Here is a 25,337-nt window from a genome sequence, read left to right as displayed (position 1 = left end):
CTCTTTTACTCAGTTACCAAATACAAGCAAGGATTTATTGTGTATAATCACACTGTTTGTGCTGTGCACTGATTGTGACTTACTTTCATTTTTTTTCATTGTTTATTTCTTTTCATTTCCTGTACCCTGTAATACTTTGATTTTAGTAATTTATACAGGGTATTTTTCATTAGGAATAGAGCAGTGACACAGGCTGTGTGTAAGGTACGGCCCTATATCTTGTGTGTTGGTGTTACTCCACACATACATTTTGCACTACATTTTTCTGGGCTGTATTTACAAGCTAAGGTGCACAGAGCACCTTTTCCATACTATCAGTCTTCCACTATACCATAAAGACCTTTGTGACTCCCAGTCAATGTTGTTTATTTTTTCAGTTATTGAGTAAAAAATTAATCTTTTTTTCTGTTTTTGTTTTCATTAAATAAGTAAACAAAGACATTTATCTTTTTCCTCTGGCTTCTTGACAAACATTTTAAACACTTTGAAATGGATCATGGTAAAAAGATTACTTTGTGCAAAAAAACTTGTTCTTTATACAGTGTGCTACAAAATGAGACTCACATTTGTCTTAAATAGGTAAGATCCTTTCCCCCAAATAACTTTAGAAATGCTGAAAAACTCTTCAAAAATAACTTTAAAGGAAAAGAAGATGTCAAGACAGTGTAACATAAAAGTGGTTCAGGTCACACCTCCCCACGATGTGCTGCTCATGTACACTGACCTTTTAGATGTGTGTGTGTTTTTACTTAAAAAGTGTACACACCGGGACAGACACAGACCCCAGAAAAATAACATATGGAGGTGATTTATCTGCAAGTGTCCTTTTAGCCATGGGTGGTTTTGGCTGGCACCAAAATCAGTGGAAAGAAGAAATTCCTTTCTGCCTCTAGTAACAGATGATGTGTCATAATGTCCCATGCCAACAATGTGTTATCTCCGCATACTACTCACTACTCATATATACCATTACACATTGCATAAGTATTATAGTCTGGTGCCAGGGACTCTCTGCAATGTCCTTCCACTTTGTTTCTTGCATTTTTTTCTCTGAAACCTCTGTGATGGTGGTACATGTGCCCTTTGCTATCATAAACTGTGATATCACATTACACAATAGTTTTCTTCTGCAGCTCACAAATGTAAGGCCTTTTTCCTTACATTATTGATACAATAATCCCATATTTGATTGTTAAAGCACCAGACCACCTAGGTATCTATGTCGCCACCCACTTATGATTCAGGTGGTGCCCAGGCACAGTGTCTGTACTGCATGAGACAGCAGCACAAAAGAAATAGCTTTGCCTATGATCTCTCAAGACATGAACGATAAAGAAACATTTCCTCAGCTGCATCTGTCTGAGAATACAACCTTAACTACTATCAGACTCATATAAAAGAACATTTCAGAGGTATGCAAGCACTCTGCACCCTCCATAATGGGGCTTTGCCACCAACGCCCCCTTATAAAGCTAAATTAACTTCTGATTTGAACAGTGGATAAAGGTGAAAATTCTCAATATATCACTTACAGGTCTTACAGAGTTAATGATGCCGTGTTACTAACATAACAACTTGAAAAGCTGTACAGAATAGTAGGCTCTATATTACTTCATCGAGAAGTGACTTCACCAAATGGTCGTTCATTGAACATAAATCGGCAAACGGCCATTCATCAAACATTCACATCAGCAAACGTGTTTTCCAGTGCAATGAGTTGCATGGCTAACACACTGACTGTCACACACACTGCAGTATATCAAACCCACCAAGATGGGGGCTAGGCCACCTCACCCCCCTGCCCCCACACACACATATATACCAACTCTGAGATCGGACAACAGTAGGGAAAAGGACAAATTTTCTAATGCTGGCCAAGTAACTCACTTCCCTGGGAAAAATGTTCATTGGTGTGAACATCCAATGAACAGATGTTTGCTGATTTATATTCGATGAATGGCTGTTCTCTGAAGTTAGCTTTTGATGAACTAATATAAACCCGAACAATAAGATCAACAGAATGTTTTAGGGAAATGGCTTGTAACAGATGTTTGCATGTTTTAATATTCATATGTAAATAGTCACATGTGATTTGTACTGTGTTTGGTATTGTATTGTATTCTACTACTTTTCTGGAGCTTTTCCCCCAGGGCCTCCACTGAAAATGGGCTCCTAGCCCAGTTGTACTTTTCCTGGTTAACAAATGTAATAAATAAATAAATAAATTCCCCTCCTTGAGTAGCAAGGAGAAATATGAAGTATCTTGATAAGGCAGGTCAGTTCACTTATGCAGTGATGCAGGATGAAGAAATTTCTGGTATGCTCTGCTGCTAAGAGAATGGAGGTGGGTGAAAGCCCTTATTGAAAGTTTAATGGAAGACTTCTCTGCGCAGCTCCAATCATTTGTTGGAGTGTAATGAAAAGGATTCAAAAAATCATTGTGTAATCAGAGGTTATACACTCTTAGAAATAAGTTCACTGCCAGATTAGCATGCCTGTCTCTGTGCTGTGTTCTCACCTGATGTGCTTTTGAGCTCTCACTTGGGCTCTCTTCAGGAGATGACATGAGACCCAGGAGTGATGCACATGTAGCAACCTCCTAGGGTTTTGTTCTTGAACAATGTGCAATGCCCAGCCCCTGATCAGTTTGCAGGACTACACGTGTTACTGGTATCTCTCAAGTTAAGTAGCAGTAGGTCAGTGTTAGCACTCAGAAAAAAGGGCCTTTTTCCCATGGCCTCCCTCCTAGGTCAAGTACAGACAAGTGTTCCAGACTGAACAAGGTCTGTTGCATCTCCAGTGCCAGAGACTGAGTTTGGGCCATAAACTTCAGATATTTATTGGAGGTCTCTTGGGACTTGTTCTTTTGGGTGAAAGAGCACACACACACACACACACACACACACACACACACACACACACACACACACACACACACACACCATGGTCTTGACACCAGCACCAGGCCCAGTTCACACCTCTCAATCCTCCATGCCATCATTGGTGAGTGCATACCTAAATGTCACTTCCTCATTGCTTCAGACCTGCAACCCTGTTCCCATTCCATGTTTGCCAAAAGCACATTAGCAGTGTAGATGCACACCCAGATTGGAGGTGTAAAAATAGATGTGTGCCTCTTCTTAAACCTCCTAGGCAGAGCAAGGTGATCTATAAACCATTATCCCTGAGCTAGGAGAAGAAAATTAGATTGTCTGCAGCTCCCTTTGAGGTCATCCATAAGGATAATGAGGCATGTGACTTGTCTGATGCATTCAGAAGAGATGATGAAGCAGTGTATGGGCTCATATTTATTGTACATAAACATTGCCAGTAGCTGGAAATGGAACATTATTTAAGTTAACTGAGTCACTCATTACTTCAAACACACTTGCATGTGCATCTCCATTCACAACTGCACTCACTCTGGCTGACTGTACAAAATGGCACTGTTTTCGCATGTGCTCACTACTTCTATGCACGTGCTGTCTAGCTACGGTGGCTCAATAGGAACATTACACTTAATGATCTACAAGGCCTCCCTTCTAACAATCCTTCCCCTGGATGATTCCTCCTTTGGCTAACCTTTTAGGCTCATCAAGTTCACTGAGTATTGACCTGTGGCCTCCATTCTTTCATATAGCACTGTGTCTAGGTCATCTGGCACCCTGGGCTGTTTCCTAGACTGTTAACCCCTTTAGGCCAAAGTTAAGGACAAACCAGTCATACACTCCTTTAGTGAGTATAAGAAGCAGCTTGTTGCTACAACTGTAACAAGAAACTTGCTAGACTTACTGAGGCACTCCATTCCATGAAGGCAATATAGATATTAATTAAAGAAGCCACAATATCATTCATGGCTTACTACATGAATGCCATGTATTGTCCATGCAGTCCCACTCTGCTGAATGACCTCCTAACTGTTTGCACCAAGGGCAGCAGCTTCCTTCACCATATCCTAGAAATAGCCTATCCCAGAATGCCTACATTTACTGCTTGGGAAAGATCCCTAGGTCATCCCCTTAACAATACTGTTTATGCAATTTGACAGCACAAAGTTTTTGCTCCCACTGCTCATAAAAATGAAAGATGCCCTCTGTAGGTCCATGGCTTAGTGGAGAGGGATCTTGGTTAGGCAACTGAGAGACAGTTTCTTTAGGATCTCTCTGCTTTAGCATGGGAGTTAAAAGACACAACACGTTTCCAATGTTCTGTTTAATAATGAGTCTAAATATCTGGAGATTGTGGTCATTTGGATACTGTCCACTATTTGATGTAATATTTGTGGGTGTGTGTGCCTGTATTACCATTCAGTGTAGGCAACACCCTCCTAGCATGTTATTTACTTGACTTATCCACATGTGTGAGCAGAGTATTTTTGGACAGCCTGCTTAGGCATTCAGGCAGAGTAAGTAGAGACAATTGTTCTGCCTTTAAAGTATCATTTCAGTATGTGTGAAAAGAACTGTATACTTATCACTTCATTACATTAAATGTAACAAACTGCTACTTCGTTCCGTAGCAGTTCAGTTTAAATGCTTGGGTACCTAAGGTACCCAGCATCACCCTGAAAATACTAAACATGCAGATTCAGTGGCAAAGGCTCCAGCACTAACATGAAAGCATCAAAGTAAGGAGTATGTGGAGAAATGGAGATCAGCCCTGACTTCTTTTTTCAAACTTCCATTAAACACAACCTAAATTAATTTAATTAGTTAACCAAATCCATTTTTTTAAAAGATTGTATTAATGCTATAGATAATGCTTATTTAGCTTTATTTAATTCTGCTGCTAAAATTTGGATTCCTGGCTGTCAGAAGCATTCATGAAAATTGTTCTCATACTTGTCATAGTTTCACATAAAAAGGAAAAATTATTTTATAATCTGTTTATCGCCAGATATATGTACAAATATAGTGTTCCAACTTGCATCTGTAAAGAATTTCTTTAAAGAGGTATATTTGTCTTATCAGTATAAGCATGGTTTCATGTGAAACTTACCATCTGTATGGTAGATGTGCAATAAAGAAAGAAAGAAATTAAAACATAAGATATTTTTGTATTTCTTTTTGTAACTGTCCACTTTGAGGCTGCCTTAGTTTGTTATATGATGGATATAGCAGAAGTTAAATAGCACTTTTTATGTGTAGATAATCACCTTTATTGAATTCCATTGCAAAAACCTCTTAGTCGTGCTCACAGCAAGAACAATTTATATATTTATTGACATTTGTTAACTGGGTTTGTCCAACTGGGCTTGTGGCCCATTTTCAGTGGAGACCCGAGGAGAAAAGCTCCAGTAGTACATTTTAAATAAGTACAATTTTAAACAATATTGATATAATAAGCAGTTATAGCAAAAAGATTCACATATGTTGAGTTACATGCATAAAGTTAAAGTTGCAACAAAAGTTGAACAAAATTAGAACATTATTCCTTTCACACTATATTGAAGCTTAGATCCCTCCTCAAATGCGTGTGCAAATGCTCTCAAGTTCTAGAGAAACGTGCTAAAATCTTAGATTCCTCATTTTGATTTTGGGAGGAAATGGCTAGGACCATTTCTGTACTGACATGGGGGAGCCGCTACCATGTAGGTTATTATAATTTTGATTGTGCTGATGGGGTGGGGTGTTTCTGTCCACTCTGGGTCCTGTATTTTCACAGAATAACTTTGTTGAAACTCTACAGCACTAAGGAAAAACGTGGACAGTCCATCTTCTCTGGGTGCCATGTTTTGAGCAGAGAACCTCCTTGTTTAGCCTTCACCATTGTTGGTAGTCTATGTCCTAAAGAGAAAACAGGTCTCATTATAGGAAAAGGCCAAAGTGAACACTTTTCTTATACATGAGCGAATGGCAGAAGAGTGAGTATTCAAACAAGAAGTTGCTGCTGCTGAGACATAATCCAAATAGGAAAAAATCTGTTTGATTCCCTGAGTCTTATATACTCAAGACCCTAAGTGGTCCCTTGATTAGTGTCTCTGATAAGGAGGACACTGTGGTGCGAGACAGTTTATTTTTGAAACCCTTTGTGAGAGACATACAAAAGACAAATGCAACATTTATTCCTAGTTGAAGGAATACTTCTTATCCTAACACTAAATTGCATTAAATGTCTGACCATTTCAAGGCTGAACCTGGAATGTTCAGTGGAATAATTAAAAGGCCCGAATATTTGAATGATGACATATGGTGCCAGTGCTGTAATGGATGCAGGCAGAAAGTTTAGATAAGTTTGTCATCAAAATTATTTTCTTTAAAGTGCAAATGTCACCGCTCAGTATTGCACTCTGTATGAGCTATTCTCTTTGTAGTTGTATAGTTTGGCAAATGTTCTATAGTCAGAAAAATAAGACAGCAGTGAAAATTGATTTTGCAGTGTGAATGTATAATAAGGTGATCATTAGCATGATGATTGGAACTAGATTATAACAACCATCATTAAAAAGGTGAGATGTAATATGAAGGGAAAGTAAAGTGTGCTGTGCCAAGGCGGCTTTGGACAACATTCTTAACAGCCAAAAATTACTTTAGATGTCTTGATAGTGAGTGTTTCATCTAGATTGAAGCCCAAATGCCACTCAAGTGTTGGGAAAGCTGACCTGTGCTGAGACAGATACTTCCTTCACTGAACTTGATGCTGTCTGTGCAGATGAATTCTCTTGTGGTTTAATGGGAAAAGCACACTACGTAGCTGCGTTTGACAGACAGTGCTGTTTTATAACAGAAGTTGCATTCAAAAAAGCTTCTGTGCATGTGTGAACACTTGGTACCAAGGCTGAATGGTTAAACCATTTATTTTTTGAGAAACAAAGCCGTAATAAAATTAGCTGCATTCGATATATCCTTAATGTCTGTATTTACAAACTTTTCTAGTGGTCTAAAAATCATGGGATATGTCATTCACCAAACTAGAATGTAAATCTTTACATTTGTAGTACTGTTTTATAATTTGGCCCCTAAATATTTCATTAAACAGTAGGATTATAATTACATATTTTCTATGTTACTTCGATTTTATACTTATATTCGTCAAAGGAGTCATCATTGAAATTGTAGAAGTAAATCTGCGACATTGTAAACCCCTTTCATAACAGCATACTGCTTAATATTTAGTTCCTGATAGTCTTGAAGTGAAAAGTATAACGATATTTATGGAATTTACTAATTAATGTATGTCTCTTTTCCTGCAGCTTAACAAGCAACAGCTTCAGTCAATAAAGGAAAGATTCCAGGCATTTCTGAATGGAGAGACGCAGATTGTTGCAGACGAAGCATTCTACAATGCAATTCGATGTTATTTTGAGGTAAAAATGACTTATGACGTGTCAGATAAATTTGAAAAGTAGGCCTTCTCAACAAAGGCATTTTAATAAAAAAGATGAAGTTTTAGTTACTTTTAGGTACTTTCTCTCTGCTGCTGCAGATATAATTTTACACGTAATATGGCAGCTTTCTATTAATCCATTTATGCGAAGAAATGAAAAGAAAGCTGATGTTTATATGGAAAATGATTCTTGAACTCCATTTTTCAGTTCATATACAATAATTCCAAAGTCTGTTGTTTGGATATAACTTGGACATGAAATAAAAAATTACTTTATGTCTATTTGAACAAATGTTGCCAAAGACCTTTGTAAGCCATTAAGTACATAGGTATTAGAGGGTTGCTATCTGCTATATTGTGTGGTTTAAGTCTCATATTTAATGAAAATTAAAATGGCAGTTTCTTCCTGCAGGATTTGTCTTATTAGTAAAGTGTGGGTAATCCTATTATAGTAGTGTCTTATTTGTACAGTACTATACTCCCTAACCTCAAAGCATTGCCGCATTTCATGTGGAAGGAATCATTTAATATTCTTTGTGTCAGGCATTCTTTAGGATTAAAAATACATCATCTGGAACTGCAGAAAGCTGTAAACTGAACAACTTCTTTTATGAGTAGTTAGTCAGGAATTCCATGTGCATCTTTGTGACTTATTTCTAGACAGTTTTTTAAGGCTTGGTTAGGTAAAAGCGAAACCTGAATTATGAGTCAGTGGTCCTAATGTTTACATTAACAGAGTACCATGTTTATCACTATTTATTATCAATAGTACTCCAGGTTGTCTTTTCTCAGGTAGTGTTATATCCTTATATCCCTGTTCAACCTCATCCTTAATTCCCTGTTTTGTTATATAAAAATCACTGTCTTCTTTCTTTAGTTGTTATGCTTTACATTTGTAACACCACCGTCTTTATCTTTCACTGTGAAAATATTTCTGATATCTGGAGAACTATGGATGTTGATCGTGTTACCCTGCTGCAGTCATCACACTTGGGTTATCCTGCCATCAGGCGGTCCCGCAGTCGGCCTGAGTTGCAAAGTCTTGGTCCGGTGTCGGTTGCTGTCGCTTCTTCCCTGATGTCAGTGCGCCAGGGGTATATAAGAGGCATCCAACGCCATTTTCTCCAGTCTTGCCCAAAGCAGAAGCAGTTCGCAAGTGTCGGTCGGCCGACACCTGAGATTTTCAAATCGAATTTCAGTCCGAAGTCTTCAAAGCTAAATACCCTGTTGGGGAACCTTTTCTTGCCTCAGTCCGATGTCCGAAAAAGTTAACAACTGCATTTCTTGTGGAAAGCAAATACCTCATAAGGACTTCCATTCTTACTGTATACCTTGCCTAGGCCAGACCACGACGTCACTGGTTGTCGGTTTTGTGCTAGGTTTAATAAGCAAACTATAAAGCGTTGCTTTGATTTCGCTCGACACTACTTCGGTAGGAAATTTAATTACACAATGCCGTTGGAGCAACCGACAACCGGCATGCATAAAAAATGCAAAGATAAGGACAGGCAGCCTATGTCCAAGCCAGACTCCGAGGCCTCTGCTGGGCCTGTCGCCGGTTCTCTGGTTTTCAGTGAGGCACCTACGCAGCCCCTGACGACCGCAGAATTGGAGCCCCAGGCTGCTTTGGATTCTTAATCAGAGAGTTCTAGGCCAATGCAGCCATTTTCTTTAGGCCCTACCGACAACGTTGCAGAAGGAGAAGCCGGTACTGTGGAAACACCTTCGGTTTCAGAGGGTGTCTTTAGACCGACTACTCTCACCATTAAATCTTATGCTAAGCTTAAGACTCCTTTAAAACCTAAAAAGACTGTACATCAGTCTCCAGTTCAAGGCCCCATGCCTAAGAAATAGATGCTTAAGATGGCTGAAGATTTGATTACACTGATCAGGGTTTTTTTTTATTTCTTTTCTGATGTTCGAGTTCCTGAAAACTCGAACATATGGTCTCGATCATATGTGTTTTGAGATTTCGTAAACTCGATCATCTGAAGTGAATCCATATATATATGTATATATATGGGATCACTACATAATCTCGAAAGTTTGAAATACCGAATGTCAAACTTTCGAGACTATATAGCCGAAATCCCGAATTACCGAAAGACCAGAAGTGTGAATTTCAAAATCCCGATCATCGGGAGTTTGACATTCACACTTTTGGTGTTGAGGTATGGTGGAAGGTCAGGTAAGTATCTATGTTTAAATGTGTTGGTTAGGGTTTAGTATGTAAGTGTGTGTTGTGACTGTGATGTTTGTGTGTGAGAGGAATGTAGGTATGTGGTGGTGTTTCATGTGTTTGTATATGTAGTGCGACCTTGGAGTTAGAATATTTAAGTAGGGGGCACCCCCCACATGGGGGGTCTGCTTGTCTGTAGTTTAGGTTTCTGTGTTTGTGTTCTGGGGGATGGTTTGTGTATGTGTGTGGTGTATGCTTTGTGTAGTTTTCTGTAGTCTGAATTTTGCGATTTTGATGTTTCGGTATTTTAGTGTTTCACGTATTTGGTCTCGGGATTTTGGGCAGATCATGTCTCCTAAACCTGATAGACTTCTTTGAAGCAGTGACCAAAGCCGTAGATGAGAGTAAGGTGGTTCACACAGCCTATGTAGATCTCGCCAAGGCTTTTGACACCATCCCCTATGCTGGAATTATAGATAAACTCACTAAACTAGGTATAAGTCCCTGTGTCACAAGATGGGTTGCCAACTGGCTCACTGACAGAACCCACACTGTGAAAGTAGCAGATCCATATCCAACTTGAAACCAGTGACAAGTGGAGTACCACAAAGTTCAGTCTTGAGTCCTCTCCTGTTTGGTATCTACTTTTCTGAAGTACAGGCTAACACAGAAGGTCTTTGGCTCAAGAAGTTCACAGATGACTGCAAACTAGGAGCCATAAGTGAAACTCCTAACGATGTGGACGTCCTACAAAAGGGGCTCACTGAGACAGATGCCTGTTGTCAAAGCCATGGCCTCAAGCTCAATCCCAAAAAGTGCATTGTCATCCCCTTCGGTAAAAACTCTGTGCCCATGAGCTACCACTAGTCTACTTAACACCAAAAGTGTGATAAGAGACCTTGGGACATAGGTAGACAGTAGTCTCTCCTTTGATAATTACATCGTCACAGTAATCAGGAAAACCTTCTACGTGGCGCACCTCATCACAAAAGGTTTCTCATCCGGAAAAAAAAAAGAGGTCATTGTTCCCCTCTACTCATTACTCATTAGACCCATTATAGAGTACAATGTCCCTTTTGGTATGTACCTCACAAGACATCTACAACAAATGGAAAGGCCACAGAAATACCTCACAAAGAGGATTACCGGCCTCAAACAGATGCCCTACGCAGACCGTTTCAAAAAACTCCAGCTTTACTCCATCGCATATTGTCTACTCAGAGGTGATCTCTGCCTAACATACAAAGCTATGTCAAACCCAGAGCTGTTTGACATGCTACACTTGAACAAATCCTAGTCCCTCCGAGCTACACACTCTAGGGAACTAAACCTTGTCACCACAATAAACAGAACATGCTGGAGGGATAGAGTCCTGTCCCAGAGAATTCCCATACTCTGGAATAAGCTACCTAGTGATATCAAACAAAGCTCCTCATTAGCACTCTTCAACAAAAATCTTGATGATTGGATGGGAAATGGGAAATTCACTCTGGGGATCACCTCTGTGGCTCTGCTCAACAGGGGCACAAAAAAATAATTTTCTTGAGTGGCGAAAGCCAGGGTACATTTTTGGTAGGCTTGTATAGGCCCTAGGACCGATAGCTTAGTACCTACCTATGAACCTATATATATATATATATATATATATATATATATATATATATATATTTATAGAGGTGTGTGTGTGTGTGTGTGTGTGTGTGTGTGTATATATATATATATATATATATATATATATATATATGATAGATATGTATGTGTGTGTATGTATGAAAACTTGAAATTGCAGTGATTGTGTGTGTGTGTGTGTGTGTGTGTGTGTGTGTGTAGTTTCAGTAGACAAAGTTAATTGCTTGCCTATAATTGCAGGACCATTGTAAAATGATTTGCAGTCAGGAACTCATGAGTTTAAGATTTTAAAAAGAGTTAAGACACTAACTACAATATGTGAAATCCTGTGTTTACTTCTGTTGTGTTTATTCTGTGCAAGAAAAACTGAGTTTATTATTCCTGGATCCTGTGGGAAAGATATTGGAAGCTCATGTGTGTGTGTGTGTGTACGCGCAGGCATGAATGTTTATATAGCTATATCTATCTACTGATTTCTCTCTATAGATGGCTACAGTATGAAGGAGTGAACACTCATATGAATAAACATTATTTTAAATGGAGATTCCATCCCCATTTGTATGGGATCACATTGCAGTGGGGTATATGGGAACTCATCCTTATTAGCAAAACTGTAACATTTCTAAACTGCAAAATATCAACAAACAGCATACTGACAACATGGAAGTTATACAGGAAAGGGTTTATGCTCTTTCTCCACTTAGCATGGAGTGTCAAGGTATGGGGAAAAGCTTGCCATACTACCAAAAAATTCATTTTAAATTTTTATAATGCTTATTACTTTATATTCTCACTCTAAAGTAATCACTTTTTGAATGATTATTCTAATGAATGTTCAGTAATTCATGACACACTTGTATATGGGTTACCTATGTGTAATCTCTCTCTCATTTAATCAACAGCCAAAGACTGACTGCATAATACGAATACTGTAAAATGGTGCAGTAAAAATATCTAAAATGCTGACAAGATGGAAGTTTTACTAAGGAATGTTTATGCCCTTTTCCCACTGCTGCACACTCTCTAGTGTATATAATTAGCGGGGGGGGGGGGGTGCATGGGCTTGCCTCCCTGCACAAATACTGGCAAAACGTGGTTTGATTTTGTCAGATTTTTCAATGGCATTCTATTAGGTTAAATTTTGTCACATTTTTCAATTTATTTATGTAGGGGGGAGGGGAACCAAGCCTCCTGCACCCCTTTACATCCCATGATAATTTTATATACTAACTCTGAGGTCGCACAACAGTGGAAAAAGGGCATAAGCCCTTCCCTGGTATAACTTCCACACTGTCAGTATTTTATATGTTATTTTGCACTTTGTCTTTTACAGTTTTGCTATAGTTTACATATTTTACATCCGGTCTTTTGCTTGTCAATTAAAAAAAAATGTATATACATATATATATATATATATATATATATATATATATATATGTGTGTGTGTGTGTGTGTGTGTGTGTGTGTGTGTGTGTCCAAACACAGAAGGTAGTGAAGGTAAATTGGGGCTCCAATAAAAATATCAAATATAACAGGAACCAAAGGAGCCACCAAACCACGGCAAATAAAATCATATAACTTTAATGCAAGAACAAGTGAGTGCTTTCACAGCAAAGCCGCTTCATCAGACAATACAAACAGGAAATACATCATTTTTAAATATCTGCTTAGCCAATGACAAAAGACATCCAATTAAGAACAACTTCTTAAAGTCAAAGCATCTAAATCAACTATACAATAAACTTAAACCTTCATATATGCCATAAAACTTTCATGACAACAATAAAAATTCATTGTAAAAATTAATTATAAACATCATAGTCAAAATATATATAGAAATATATATATATAAATAATATCTTATCTGGGTAGGGGTCTATCTAACAGCTTAAGGTGGATGGACAATTTGTCATTCACACCCCTGCCATAATTCGCACGTAGTCTTATGATCCATTCCAATTCCCTTCCCTCTATTCTTAATCGCTCCTCCACGTATCCCTGGTGTAACAACCTCAATTACCATAAACTTAAAATTGTGTTCATCACCCACCTCCATAGTATGTTTGGATAATTCATTCATTGTTACCCTCCTAGAAATGTCGTACAGATGGTCTCTAATTCGATCCCGTAGTCTACGTGTGGTCATACCGACATAGAAAGCAGTACATTTCTCACAGTAACTCAGATAAAATAAATGTGTGGTATTACAGTTAGCTGTTAATTCAAATGTAAACTCCCTTCCCATATTTGGATGTTAAAACCTACCTTTATGGTCAAGGTGTCGACAATAATTACATTTATGGCATGGAAAAGTGCCAAGTTCATTACCCTTGACCTGATTATTATATTGTCTATCTTGTCTTGGACCACATAGAAGTCTCTTCAATGATTTCTTGTTTTTGAAGACATAACGTGGAGTGTCACCCACTAGCTCCCTGACAGATATATATCCTGCAGAAGTTTAACATCACTGGAGTATGTAACTGGAACTTTCAAGAAATTGTAACCCATAGATTTACCACAAACTCTTCTGTCATTATTGGAGAAGCACAGTTTACCTATATCTTCTCTCATTTCATGGGTATATGTTAGTGCTGTTTTCACCTCATCCTTCAGATATCCTCTCTTCAAAAAATGTTGTTCTTAATTCTGCAACTCATCCTTAAATTTGTTGTCATTAACCGTTAATCTTGATGCTCTTAAAGCTTGCCCTCTCATCATATTTCCAAAGATGTGTCGTGGATGCATGCTGCTTCTTTCGACATATGTGTTCCTATAGCATTCTTTCCTATGTATACTAGTTTCAAACTCTCCCGAGGGCAGCCTGTCTATTCTAACATCTAGGAATTCAATGGTTTTAGTAGAACTGCAAGCTGTAAACTTCAGGAAGTCAGTACTAGTATTGATACCCTCCAAAAAATTTTGAAAGGATAGATCATCTCCCTATTAAAGGAGAAAGAGATCCTCAACAAATCACTGATAAAGAATCAGAGTAGAGCCCATGTGCCCAAGAACATTCTGTCTTTCCCATGCTGCCATTACCAGGTTGGCATTGCTACTGGCACAAGGAGTGGCCCATGGCTACGCCAGCACACTGTTCAACGACAAAAGTGTTATTTTCTAACATGGTCTCCACCATGAAGTGTTCATACATACTATCTTTAAGCATTTCTATTCCCTGGTCATTGGGTGTGGCCATAAATAGAGCCTGTACATCTAAAGTTGCCATAAGACACTCTCTTGTGGGTGGTCTGTCCCTAATATAAGCATATAGATCTTCTAAAAAATGTTGTGCGTCTTTCAACACATATTTATTCTGAGCCAAAACTGGTTTTAGATGTTCTTCAATGTAAATCGATAATGGTTCCGTAGCCCATCCCCTTCCCGCTATTATAGGTCTTAGGGGTGGGTTAAGGGGGTTCTTATGTATCTTAGGGAGACCTTGTATGAGTGGTATTACTGGTTCTCTAACAACAAGATAATCATGTAATTCTTGTGAGATGGTACGGCATTGCATACATTCAAATAAATCATTACTGATAGAGAAAACACTTTTTTCAACACAGACACTTGTAATACACTGATATGTTGTAGAGTCGCTCAACATCTCATACATCAGGTCCCTATAGGCATGATAATCTATCACAATGACCGAGCCCCCTTTATCAGCTGGTCTAATTGATAGAGACATGTCCTGACATAGACTTTCTAATACCTTCTTTTCCTTTACATTCAGATTAACAAAACATTTTGACTTCACATTGCTGTCATTTAGCTTATGTATATAATTCAAGCACATTTTCTCAAAGGTTTCCACTACCCCTTTCAGGACTGGTGTATAATCTATCCCCACATTCTGCATTCCCCTAGCATTATTGCTTCCATATTGTAACTTTAACATTAAACTATGTACAAACAGTTTTAATTCTATGACATTGTCCGTTAAAGTCATTTTGTTTGCTGGTATGTAAGTCATACCTTTATTAAGGACACTGAGCTCCTCCTGTGTGAAGACACATTGTGATAAGTTCCACACTAACGATTGCCTTGTCGTTGCCACATTCTCTTTGGGTAGTATCGGGTAGTAAGTCATTGAGCTCTGAGTCATTTTACAGACTGCCTCTGTCCATAAGGGATATGGGCTGTACACCAGGAGTGAATTTACCTTCCCCCCCCATTTATTTATCCAAATTGTTTTTGAAGAGAGTGAGGGATGTGCTTTGTTTTATGAAGATGGGAAGTTTATTCCCTAGATGGGATACAAATCCTTTAACACAAAGCCTTTGGGATACAAATCTCTCTCTCCAACAAGTTCTCTTAGAATCCCAAATAAGGTTCAGGTCCATGGAATGCATAACCCTTGTATAATTTTTATTACGAATATGTAACATTTTCATTTGGGCTGGATCAGAAAATGCCTTGCAAGTCAGCCATAAGTCACCTCTCAATAAATGATATGAGATGGAGTAAAGGGGCAGCCATAAGTCACCTCTCAATAAATGATATGAGATGGAGTAAAGGGGCAGGGCTTTTAGTTGGTCCACATAAGACATGTGTCTTACACTTGTTAGTTTTTTAGTGAGCAACCTCTGAAGCTACCGCATTTGGTGTAATTGCCTGGTTAGGTAGAAGCAGAATGGAGCATTGTATTTGATTAGGGACCCGATGAGGGCTGAGAACAATGGCAGTATGACTTCCTTTGACCTTGATATGCCATGCCTTTACTTATAAGTTGAACCACACAGAAGACTTTTCTTGGTACTGTAGCTACACAGGGTCAAAATATAGGTTACTATCTGTTTTCCTAGGTCCCTCACTGTTAGGTCTACTTTTAGGCTTGTACTATCAATATTATAATTTGCAGGGATATCTGATTTACCAAAGGGAATGATTACACCTTATTTAGCTTTTAGTCTCAGACCATTGTTTGGCACCAGTTGTTTGCCATTTTTAGGCCTGTTTGAAGGATATCAACATTGTTTTTGGATTCAGTGATCACTGCAGCTTATGGTCGTAGGCAAACTTGGTGAGCCAAAGGCCCCTAACATTGGCCTTCACTTCAGAAAAGTGTGTACCAAACAGAAGTGGTCCCAACAGTAAGCCCTGTGAGACACTGCTAGTAACAGGTTTCTTATCGGAAGTGGATTTGCCTTTCCAGACAACATGTGTTCTCTCAGTGAACCAGTTTGCTATCCACCCAAACTCAGTAAATGTATTTATGATACCTGAGTGGGGGATTGTGTGGGAAGCTTTGGCCAGGTCTAGCTTACCCTCATCCATGGCCTTGGTGACTTTCTCTAAGAAGTCCACCAGGCTGAGCAGGCAAGACCTCCCTTTGACAAAGCCAACTGGGTCTGGTCCAGTGTTTAGACATTCAGTAAGTCATTACTGATGAGGTCCATGATAATTCTCTCCATTGCCTTGCAGATAAGACTGGTCAAGCATATGGTACTGTAGTTCCCTGGGTCAGTTGATGCCCCCCCCCCCTTGTGCAGACGGCTGACTGTTGCAGTCTTCCATTCCTCTGGGACAAAGCCAATCAAGAGGCTGTGGTTAAACAGTATTTCTAGTGTCCCTGATACATTCTGTTTTAAGCTATTTAAGAAGCATTCTAGAATGTTGTCAGGAACCATGGAGTTTGTATTTTTGGCTTTAGTGAGAGCAGTAAGGACCTGTTCCCTTGTAATGACTAGTAGGGGGATAGTTGCAGGTATTTCTTTGGGGTGTGTTAGGAGGAGATGGGGGAGGGGGGATTGGAACTGAACTTGTCAGCTAGCTGGTTTGCTATAGTTTCAGGCTGGGTGTAAGTGTTGCCGTTCATGATTCACTTGGCACATTGCTGAGCGTTTCCCCTGAGGTTACGAACGTAATTGAAAAAAAAGCCTTATGGTTATCTTTCACCTTAGGGGGTGTATCTTTACCTTGTAGTTTGCTTTGGCAGATTTGACCAGCTCTCTGATTTGTTGTTTAGACTGGTGAGTGTGTTTTTGTTTCCTTCTTGGCTTTGGAGAGGATTTTTTCCTTTTTGTTGAATAGCCTTTTTATGCTTGGGGTTTAGCAGGGTGTTGCTATTTTTTGCCGGGAATCAAATGTTTAACATGGACAGGTACTGTCTCCTCTATGCAGCTATGAATGTGGTTGTAGAGTGCTTTTGTGTACAGCACAGGGTAGACCTCAGTATCATTCAGGTTCAGAGAGGTGTGGAAGTAAGCTGTCACTTTCCTAAGGCCAATTAACTCAAATTAAGTTATTAACAGGTCTGGAGTTTGATGGAGGTTTTTTATTAGGTTTAATACTAAAGGAGATAATTTTGTGGTCAGATCTTATCTTGGAGGAGTTAATGCATGGGAGGGAGCAGCATCATCCCATGTTTGTGAAAACCAACTGTAGGATAATTGTACCCTTAGTTGGAGAGCTTCAGGGTGTTTGTATTGACAAAATCCTAAAACCTCTGAACAAGTGAATTATGGGTCACACAAGTCTCCCCAGCTTATGGAGGGGAAGCTGAAGTCACCCATAAGTATGCTTTAGGTAGGAGGTGTGGTTTCCCAGAATCATGTTAAGAGATCTGTAGTTAGCAAGGATATGATAGGGGGTTGCACCTATGGTTGGTTGGGATGGACCCAGCTCGAGCAAGCCATGTTGTTGAACTAGTCTAGCATTGTATTTGTCCTTTATGAATACTGAGACACCTCATTCTTTTGTTTTATCCTGAGCTGAGGGGGTCCGAAATGTAAGGAAGGTATTGTAATCTTTGATGGCCAGGGTGGTCTCCGTGGTTCTGAACTTTGTTTCAATGACTGCACGTGTCTGCATTCTCCAGGGTGAGGAGTGCAGTTTTTTATTTAATCTCCTAGCAGTGAGCAGCAGTACCCTTAGGGTACAGATTATTGTTATGTTGGAGGGTTTAACAACTTGGCTTCTGGATACTGGCAAAATCTTTACCTATCCCCATAGGGCTGTGCCAAGTGGTGACAAGTGCAAAGCATTGTGATTTGTTGATCATGTCTCCCCAGGATTACAGGTATTGGATCCCCTTGTTATGACACCAGAAACTAAGCCAATTGTTGAAGTCAGTCATTTTTTGCTGGTACTATGGCATCATCATCATAGGTGAAGGTAGGATGCTACTCAAGGATAGATTCATACCCACTTGGGACACGTATTCAGAGAGCTCCGTCATGTCTGTCTCCATATTCCCTAGTGAGGTATGTCTTGGGTCATTTATGCCAACATGGACTGTGAATGTGTCATACTGGTACTTGTGGTTTAAAGACCAAAGTGCATGTGTGATCTGCTAGATCCTGGCTGCAGACAGACAGCTCACTATGATCTTGTCCTTGTTTATCCTGGTAAGGGAGGATATCAATATATCTTACAATGTAACCTCCAAAAACTAGAATGTTTGGCTTTATGCTGTGTTGCCTTATGGGCTTGGAAGTGGGGCTACTGTGATTTTCAGAGATGTGTTGCGTGGGATACTGTCATTTTTGAGTGGGTGCAGGGCCACTGAGAGATGCTTTCAGGAGGTCTAGGTTGATTACATATGAACACCCCTGCATATGTGAGTCCGTGTGTTTGTTCCTTAGTGCTGTTAGTCAGTGTTTTGGATGTAACACTGACAATGTGGTATGTATTTTTTTTGTGTGTATGTGAGAGCTTTGCCTCCAATGACATTATGTATGTGCATCTCTCACATAGTGTGTTTTTTTATTCTAAAATCAAGTGGTTGTCAGTGAACATGAGGACGTTACTACACTTCCTCAGAAGGCCCATATCCACCAGGCCAGAAACAGAGTTGACAGGAAAGCACCTGTCCATTACACCAGATCCTTAGTAGATGAGCAGCAGTAAGGGAGAGTCACTTAAAGCTCTAAGTGAGAGTGTTTAGTAGTATATTCTGTAAGATGACCTGCAATGGTGCTGCTCTCTGCTAAACTGGCAGCTCTTCAAGCAGCTATGAACAGTGGGAGACTATGGATAGCATTTCCTATAGGGGATTTTAAACTCCAGAGCTCTGTGTATATACAAGACACAGATAACAGAAAGAGTGAGAGAGAGAGAGCACAAAAACGTGAAAAAAAAATCAGTCCTTCTGGAAGGCTTTGTGTCAACATTTATGCAAGTGCTGTCTGACTCTTAACGTGTATATTATTATCATACTTAGCTGACAGATGTAGATATATTCACTGTAGATTGCCAACTGATGGTATCCACTGTTAATTGGTCAGACTGTTCAGTAAACTGCTATTTTAAAGTCATTATTTTATTTGGCTATACATGAAAAGGGTCCCTAACCATTTCTATGATGGTGCCAAGACTTCTTTAACAGTAAGAAAGCTGTGGGGAGTTGGAGAATTCTAAAATCACCCTGACATGCCAGTACAGAATCTGTAGTCTACAATATCCATTCATGAATGGATATTGCTAATTGTGCTGGCCTTGGTGGGTTTTTTTTTTCAGTTGGAGAATTCTACCAGCCTTCCCTGGAAACTGTGTGTTTACATGAAAATAATTTTTGATAGGCAGTTACCAAGTGTAGGGGGCACTGGAAGTCACTGTTATACACAGAGATACTGCGGAGAAAGGGGACTGGATGCTAGGCCATATACACTGTCTATAAGGTAATTTACTGAGATACGAGATCATAGTGAAGGGCTAGTCTGTGTGTGATGGGGGAGCTTCACTCTCAAGGTGTATTTCTTGGCATTTGTGTCTCAAACATCTAATAATCACATTATGATCGGCGAGCCAATCATAATCCTATAAGTTATGCATATTTTAAAGCTGTTAGGATCGGATCTTGAGTTTCAGCATACATGATAACCTCCACTAAACAGGGTCAGCAGCAGTTTTGCAGCTTTAAAACCTGTAATACTCTTCATGTTGTCACACAACTAAATGAAGTGTAGTGGATGAAGAGACTATCCATTTTAAAGCTGTTAGCAGGTGTGAGGAAGTGCTAAGTGTCTTACAGTTTTCAAAACTATTTAACACTTTGTGCTCATATGTTTTTGTGAAACTAATTATTTATTGTATTTATTTATTGACATTTAATTATCAAGAAAGTCTGACAGGGTAGGAGTGCATTTTCACAGGAGGCCCAGGGAGAAAAGCTCCAAAGTTTTACATAGCATTTCAGAACAATAATTTTGCAGTCTTTAAAAATAATACAAAACATCTACAGCTTAAATAATTATACCAAATTAGACATAATATGAAAACATTGGTTAAGAATAGCTGCAAGGTATATGAAAAGGATTTAGCAGTTAGAGAAATGTTAGCCAGTTTATAAAGAAATTAAAGGTAAGTTAGCATAATCAGACAGGAATTGCAATATGAAGTGAGAGCAAAGCAGACTTATAGCATATTTAGAGAAAATGCCAGGGGAGATAACTTAATAGAAGTAAGGAAGTGACTGAAGAAGGGAGAGTAAGAAGATTTAAGGCATGAATAGGTATTTGTTAACATTTACGGATACAGTTTATCCTGGTGTTGAGCAAGAACAGAGCCAGCATTTGGCTAGGAAGTCTTTCATAATGGTCTTTAATGATGGGAGGGAGGGTAGTACATTGGAGCAGCTGTCATTTCATGTATTACCAAGAGTTATGATGAAGTATCCCCAATTCCAGTTCACTTGTATGTTCTTGTCATAGGTGCCATGAGTCACCTCTCAAACTTCATTACTCTGCTTGTATGTTAATATCTTGGCATCCATGTCACAAGCATGTAACCGACGTGTTATGATTTGTCATCTCGATTATAAACCTACTGTGTATGATGTGCATTGGTAAAGGAAAGACCAGTTACACATTATAAAAAGAATGAAGTATAACCTGTGAAGTTTTTATGGCCAGGACTGAGAAATCAAACTAGGACAGCAGCAAACGGGTGGCTAACAGAATTCATAAGAATAAATTGTTTTTGACAGCTAATGAATAGGAAGTAGTAAGTTATTTGTAGATCGATTTACCTAAACTGTTGGTATGTTCTGCAAAGATCAAACGGGAGTGAAGTGTAACACACAGAAGTTTAATTATAGGGGATCATTTAGCATCTGCAGCATCATGTGACACAAATGTGTGGGGCATCATGGGAAAAAAGTCCTGCATTTTTCAGACTTTTAGCTTCAAATTGTGTCAAGTCGTCAATTACTGGAGCAATAAAAAGTCTTGCTTTAATAGCTTTATGGTAGGAATAATTGTTTTGGATAACATTGTTATGTCCTTTACATCATCAATATAGACTGGAGTGCCAAGTATCTGAGTGTTAGATAATCAAAGTGGGTCTCAGTGGCCATTTTGTGGCCATATGCTTTATAACATCTACTTGTCAATTACTGACCGAAATAATGAAATCTGTAGCTCAGTTTTTATGCCATTGATATAGAATTAGAAAAAAAAAATGTTTTCTTGCGGTAACAAATTTTTCACCTGGTGAGAAACTCTATATAGATAACTACTCTGGGCAAACAGAAAGAGAATCAGAACTTCCAAAACCAAACACATGTCACTTTGGCCCTAGGAAAGTTAATGGGAACTAATATTGGGAAAGAACTGGAAAGGGTGTTTCAGTTCAATGATTTAGGTGTCCATGTAGAGACTGTAGGTTGTCATTCAAATAACATAGATAATATCTTTGTTGAGGGCACAAAATGAGGTAATATATGATCTGTTGTGTACGTTAACTAGATCTGTGATAAAGTACTGTACTCCTTATGGGCACCATTGTAAAAAACTCCTATGTTATAAGCTTCAAAGAATACAGAGGATGATAAGAGAGCAAGTAGTCTAGAAAACTTGACTTGTCAAACTAGACTACACAAGCTTGTAATGTTTTTTTATGTTTTATAGATGACTGAGAGGTGACATGCACAGACAGTGACAAAAATATGGTTACCTTTCCAAATGTTAATCTGTAGAGCAGTTTTTTTGTACATCAAATAAGAAATCTAAAACAAACATGGATGTTGCTTACTGGTTTTCCATGTCTGAGTCGAACAGGTAGCAGCTAGATTTCTCAGTTTTTTGTTTAGTGTTGAAGTATGAAATGTAAATATTTTGGTTGATTCCATATTTATGGAATGTGCAAGATGGCTGTTAATGTGAGATCAGCAGACAATGGTGATCAGGAATTTTTCCCTATTTCCTGCTTTTATGCAATCTTGTAGATGGTCTAAAAAGTAGCAGGCGTTGTTAGGAGTACAGATGAGCTTGCCCTCTTGCAAAAAACATTTTTTCTTGTTTCATATATTTTTGGCTGATTATGCAGTTGAGTAAATGTGGTCAGTGTCTCAAGTATTGATGGTATCCTAATTCAACTATTTAAACTTATTGGAAACATTCATCATCCAGCCTAATACCATATTCATGGGTGACTTTAATTACTCCATTGTTAACTGGGTGTCATAGAGGATACAACACCAAATATGTAGGCATAGTGATTCCTGGATTATATAAACACAAACTCCCTAGACTAGATTGTTAGTCAACTGACCAGGGATGCAAACATACTGGATTTGGTCGTCAATAATATGGAAGAGTGTTGTAAACCAACTAGTGTAATGTATTCTCTTATAAGGTCAGACCACAAAAAGGTCTCCTTTGAAGTAAAAATAAACCCTGGAACCCCAGCTAACCCTGTAATGTTCAAGAACTACTCTAAGGCTAACTTCCAACTATTAAGTGGTAACCTGACAAAATGTCAAGCTCCCTAAAACGCTGAGAACACTGCTGCATAAATGGGACTAGTCACCAAAACCCTATGCAAGCATGTTAATAGCTGCATAGAGGTAGCTGTACTCAACAGGAAGAAGAACTAAGTCAAAAAACAAGCCACCTTGGTGGAATCACAACATCAATAGGCTGTATAACAGGAGGAAGAAAATCATGGCAACGTTTAAGAGGTACAGCACCCAGCAGGATAAAAGGACTCTCAGTAAACTAAAATAACAACTCAGGAGGACAAACAAAGACTACCAAAGCCAAATTTAGGCAAATTTGGCCTTCCAGGGCAAGGACAACCAAAAAGCATTCTTTAGCTAGGTCCACAATCTCAAAGGCAATAAACAATTGTGTGCAGAGCTCATTGTTAATGGAGCCACCTATACTGAGTCAGAAGATACAGCAAACCTACTAGGCAACAAATTCGGCTCAGACTTTACATCTGGCTCCATCCAACCTCTTCTCAGGAGATATCATCAGATATAATGGCCCTTACTATCATTAGTGAGCAGGTCCTTAATGCTCTCTCTAGGGCCAAGAACACTCCCTTAATGGGCTCAGACAATAGCCCAGGATGCATTCTTAACCCTCTGGAATTGATATTTAACTGTAGACGTCAAACATGCGTTATTCCTCATGAATGGAGAACAGCGACAGTCATCCCTCTGCAAAAACGTGGGCCATCTACAGACCCTGGAAACTACAGATCTGTAAGTCTCACTAGTCTTGTAAGCAAAGCCATGGAAAGAATTATCAAGGAAATGATTATAGTAAACCTCCACACACTGAATCCAACCCAGCTTGGTTTCATCAAGGGCAGGTAATGCATACTCAACCTGGTGAATTTCTTTGATAAGGTCTCCAAAGCAGTGGATATGAACAAAATGGTTTACAGTGCCTTCCTTGTCCTGGGCAAGGCATTTGACATGATACCCCATTTCGGCATTATATAAACGAGTATGTCACCTGGTGTGTAGCCATCTGGCTCACAGACAGAACCCTGGAAGTTAGAATTAGCAAGTCTAGCTCTACAATGAAGCCAGTCACAAGCGGAGTCACTCCGGGATTGATCCTGAGGCCACTCATTTTTTTGTATTTACTTCTTTGATGTCAGGGCCAATGTCAGTGGCCTCTAGCTGACCAAATTTGCAGATTATTGCAAATTAGGAGCTGTCATAAAGTCCCCCAATGACACACACACACATTCCCCAGGAAGGGCTGGCACAGACAAACATCTGGAGTCAGAGCAATGGACTAAAACCATGTGCCAAGAAATGCATGATAGCACCCTTCAGGAAGTCTTCCACCCCTGGTAATTATCATATTGACAACACACCCCTAGGAGTTGAACCAGCAGTCATGGACTTAAGGACACACACTGATAGTAATCTAGGCTCTGACCATTATATGTTCACATAAGTGAAGAAATCATTCTATGTTGTGCAACCTGCAAACAAAGATAAGGCATCTATGTCCAACAAAGTTACTTTTCCACTGTATTTGGAATTCATCAGGCATACTATTTAGTTTACTGTCCCTTTGATATGTACCTAACCAGACACATCCAACATTTTGTTCACAGATCCACAGAGGTTCCTCACAAAAGGAATGCAGGGTGTAAATAACATGTCCTATGTAGACTGCTTCAATGTCCTATCCCTGTATTCAGTCTCCTACAGGCTGTTGGGGGTAGATCTGGGGTCTGTATTATATACTCGAAATTTCAAAACTTCGAACCTCATATGATTGACACTATATGAGTGAAGTTTGAAACATTGAATATGTAATAAAAAAGAAAAAAAAAAAAAAAGAAAAACTTACATAAATGCTCTGAGCAGGGAGGCAATCCCCCCCTGCACCCCTTCACACCCCCACTACTTAAATATACCAACTCCGAGATTGTAATTCAGTGCAGAAAAGGGAAATCTTCCTATTCCGCACTGTATGGAGACATTTGTTTTAACCTTTGAACTAGTAAAAGTTCGATGGTATGGCGTCGACCATGTGACATTTGAACTTTAACAAGTTTGAGGTTATAATAGGAACCCTAGATCTATACCTAGCATAGAAGGCATTATTGCACCCCACCCTGATGGACCTCTTGCATATCCACAAAACAAACAGCACCAAAATTACCCAGTCTAAAGACAGGTATGTATCCCACAGACTACTCCTTCTCTGGAGCAGGCTCTCCATCCATAAGAGGGCAAACTAAGGTCTACAAAATCCTGTGAATTGAGTACAATTCCTCCCTAGCTCAATTCAAGTGAAACTTGGACAGTTGGATGGAGAACAGGAAATTCATCCCAGGTTCACCACCTATGCCTCTAATGCACCCAGGCAGCCTGTATATGGTTCATCTCAGGCCCCTGCTTGTAAATGTTTCATTTCCCAAGCACTTGCTTACACTTAATGGCACCAGAACTTTTCAGTTATTTGGGACCCATGACTAGGCATAAGAAGGCCCTTGTGGTTGTTAG

The 25,337-nt window shown here is 39.1% G+C and overlaps 1 protein-coding gene across 1 annotated transcript in view; it reads left to right on the top strand.

The window, feature by feature from the left end:
* Window positions 1-25,337, top strand: part of CADPS2 (calcium dependent secretion activator 2) — a 5,163,308-nt gene that overhangs the window by 850,737 nt on the left and 4,287,234 nt on the right. Inside the window, exon 2 of the mRNA XM_044088753.1 lies at window positions 7,193-7,306. Within this exon, the coding sequence (XP_043944688.1) occupies window positions 7,193-7,306 (114 nt within the window). The remainder of the gene's footprint in view (window positions 1-7,192; window positions 7,307-25,337) is intronic.

The sequence above is a fragment of the Protopterus annectens genome, chromosome 11.part0 (assembly GCF_019279795.1).
Source record: "Protopterus annectens isolate FY-2018-M chromosome 11.part0, PAN1.0, whole genome shotgun sequence".
Classification (NCBI taxonomy): domain Eukaryota; kingdom Metazoa; phylum Chordata; order Ceratodontiformes; family Protopteridae; genus Protopterus; species Protopterus annectens.
Note: the sequence above shows the minus strand (reverse complement) of the source record. Positions and strands in the feature narration are given on the sequence as shown.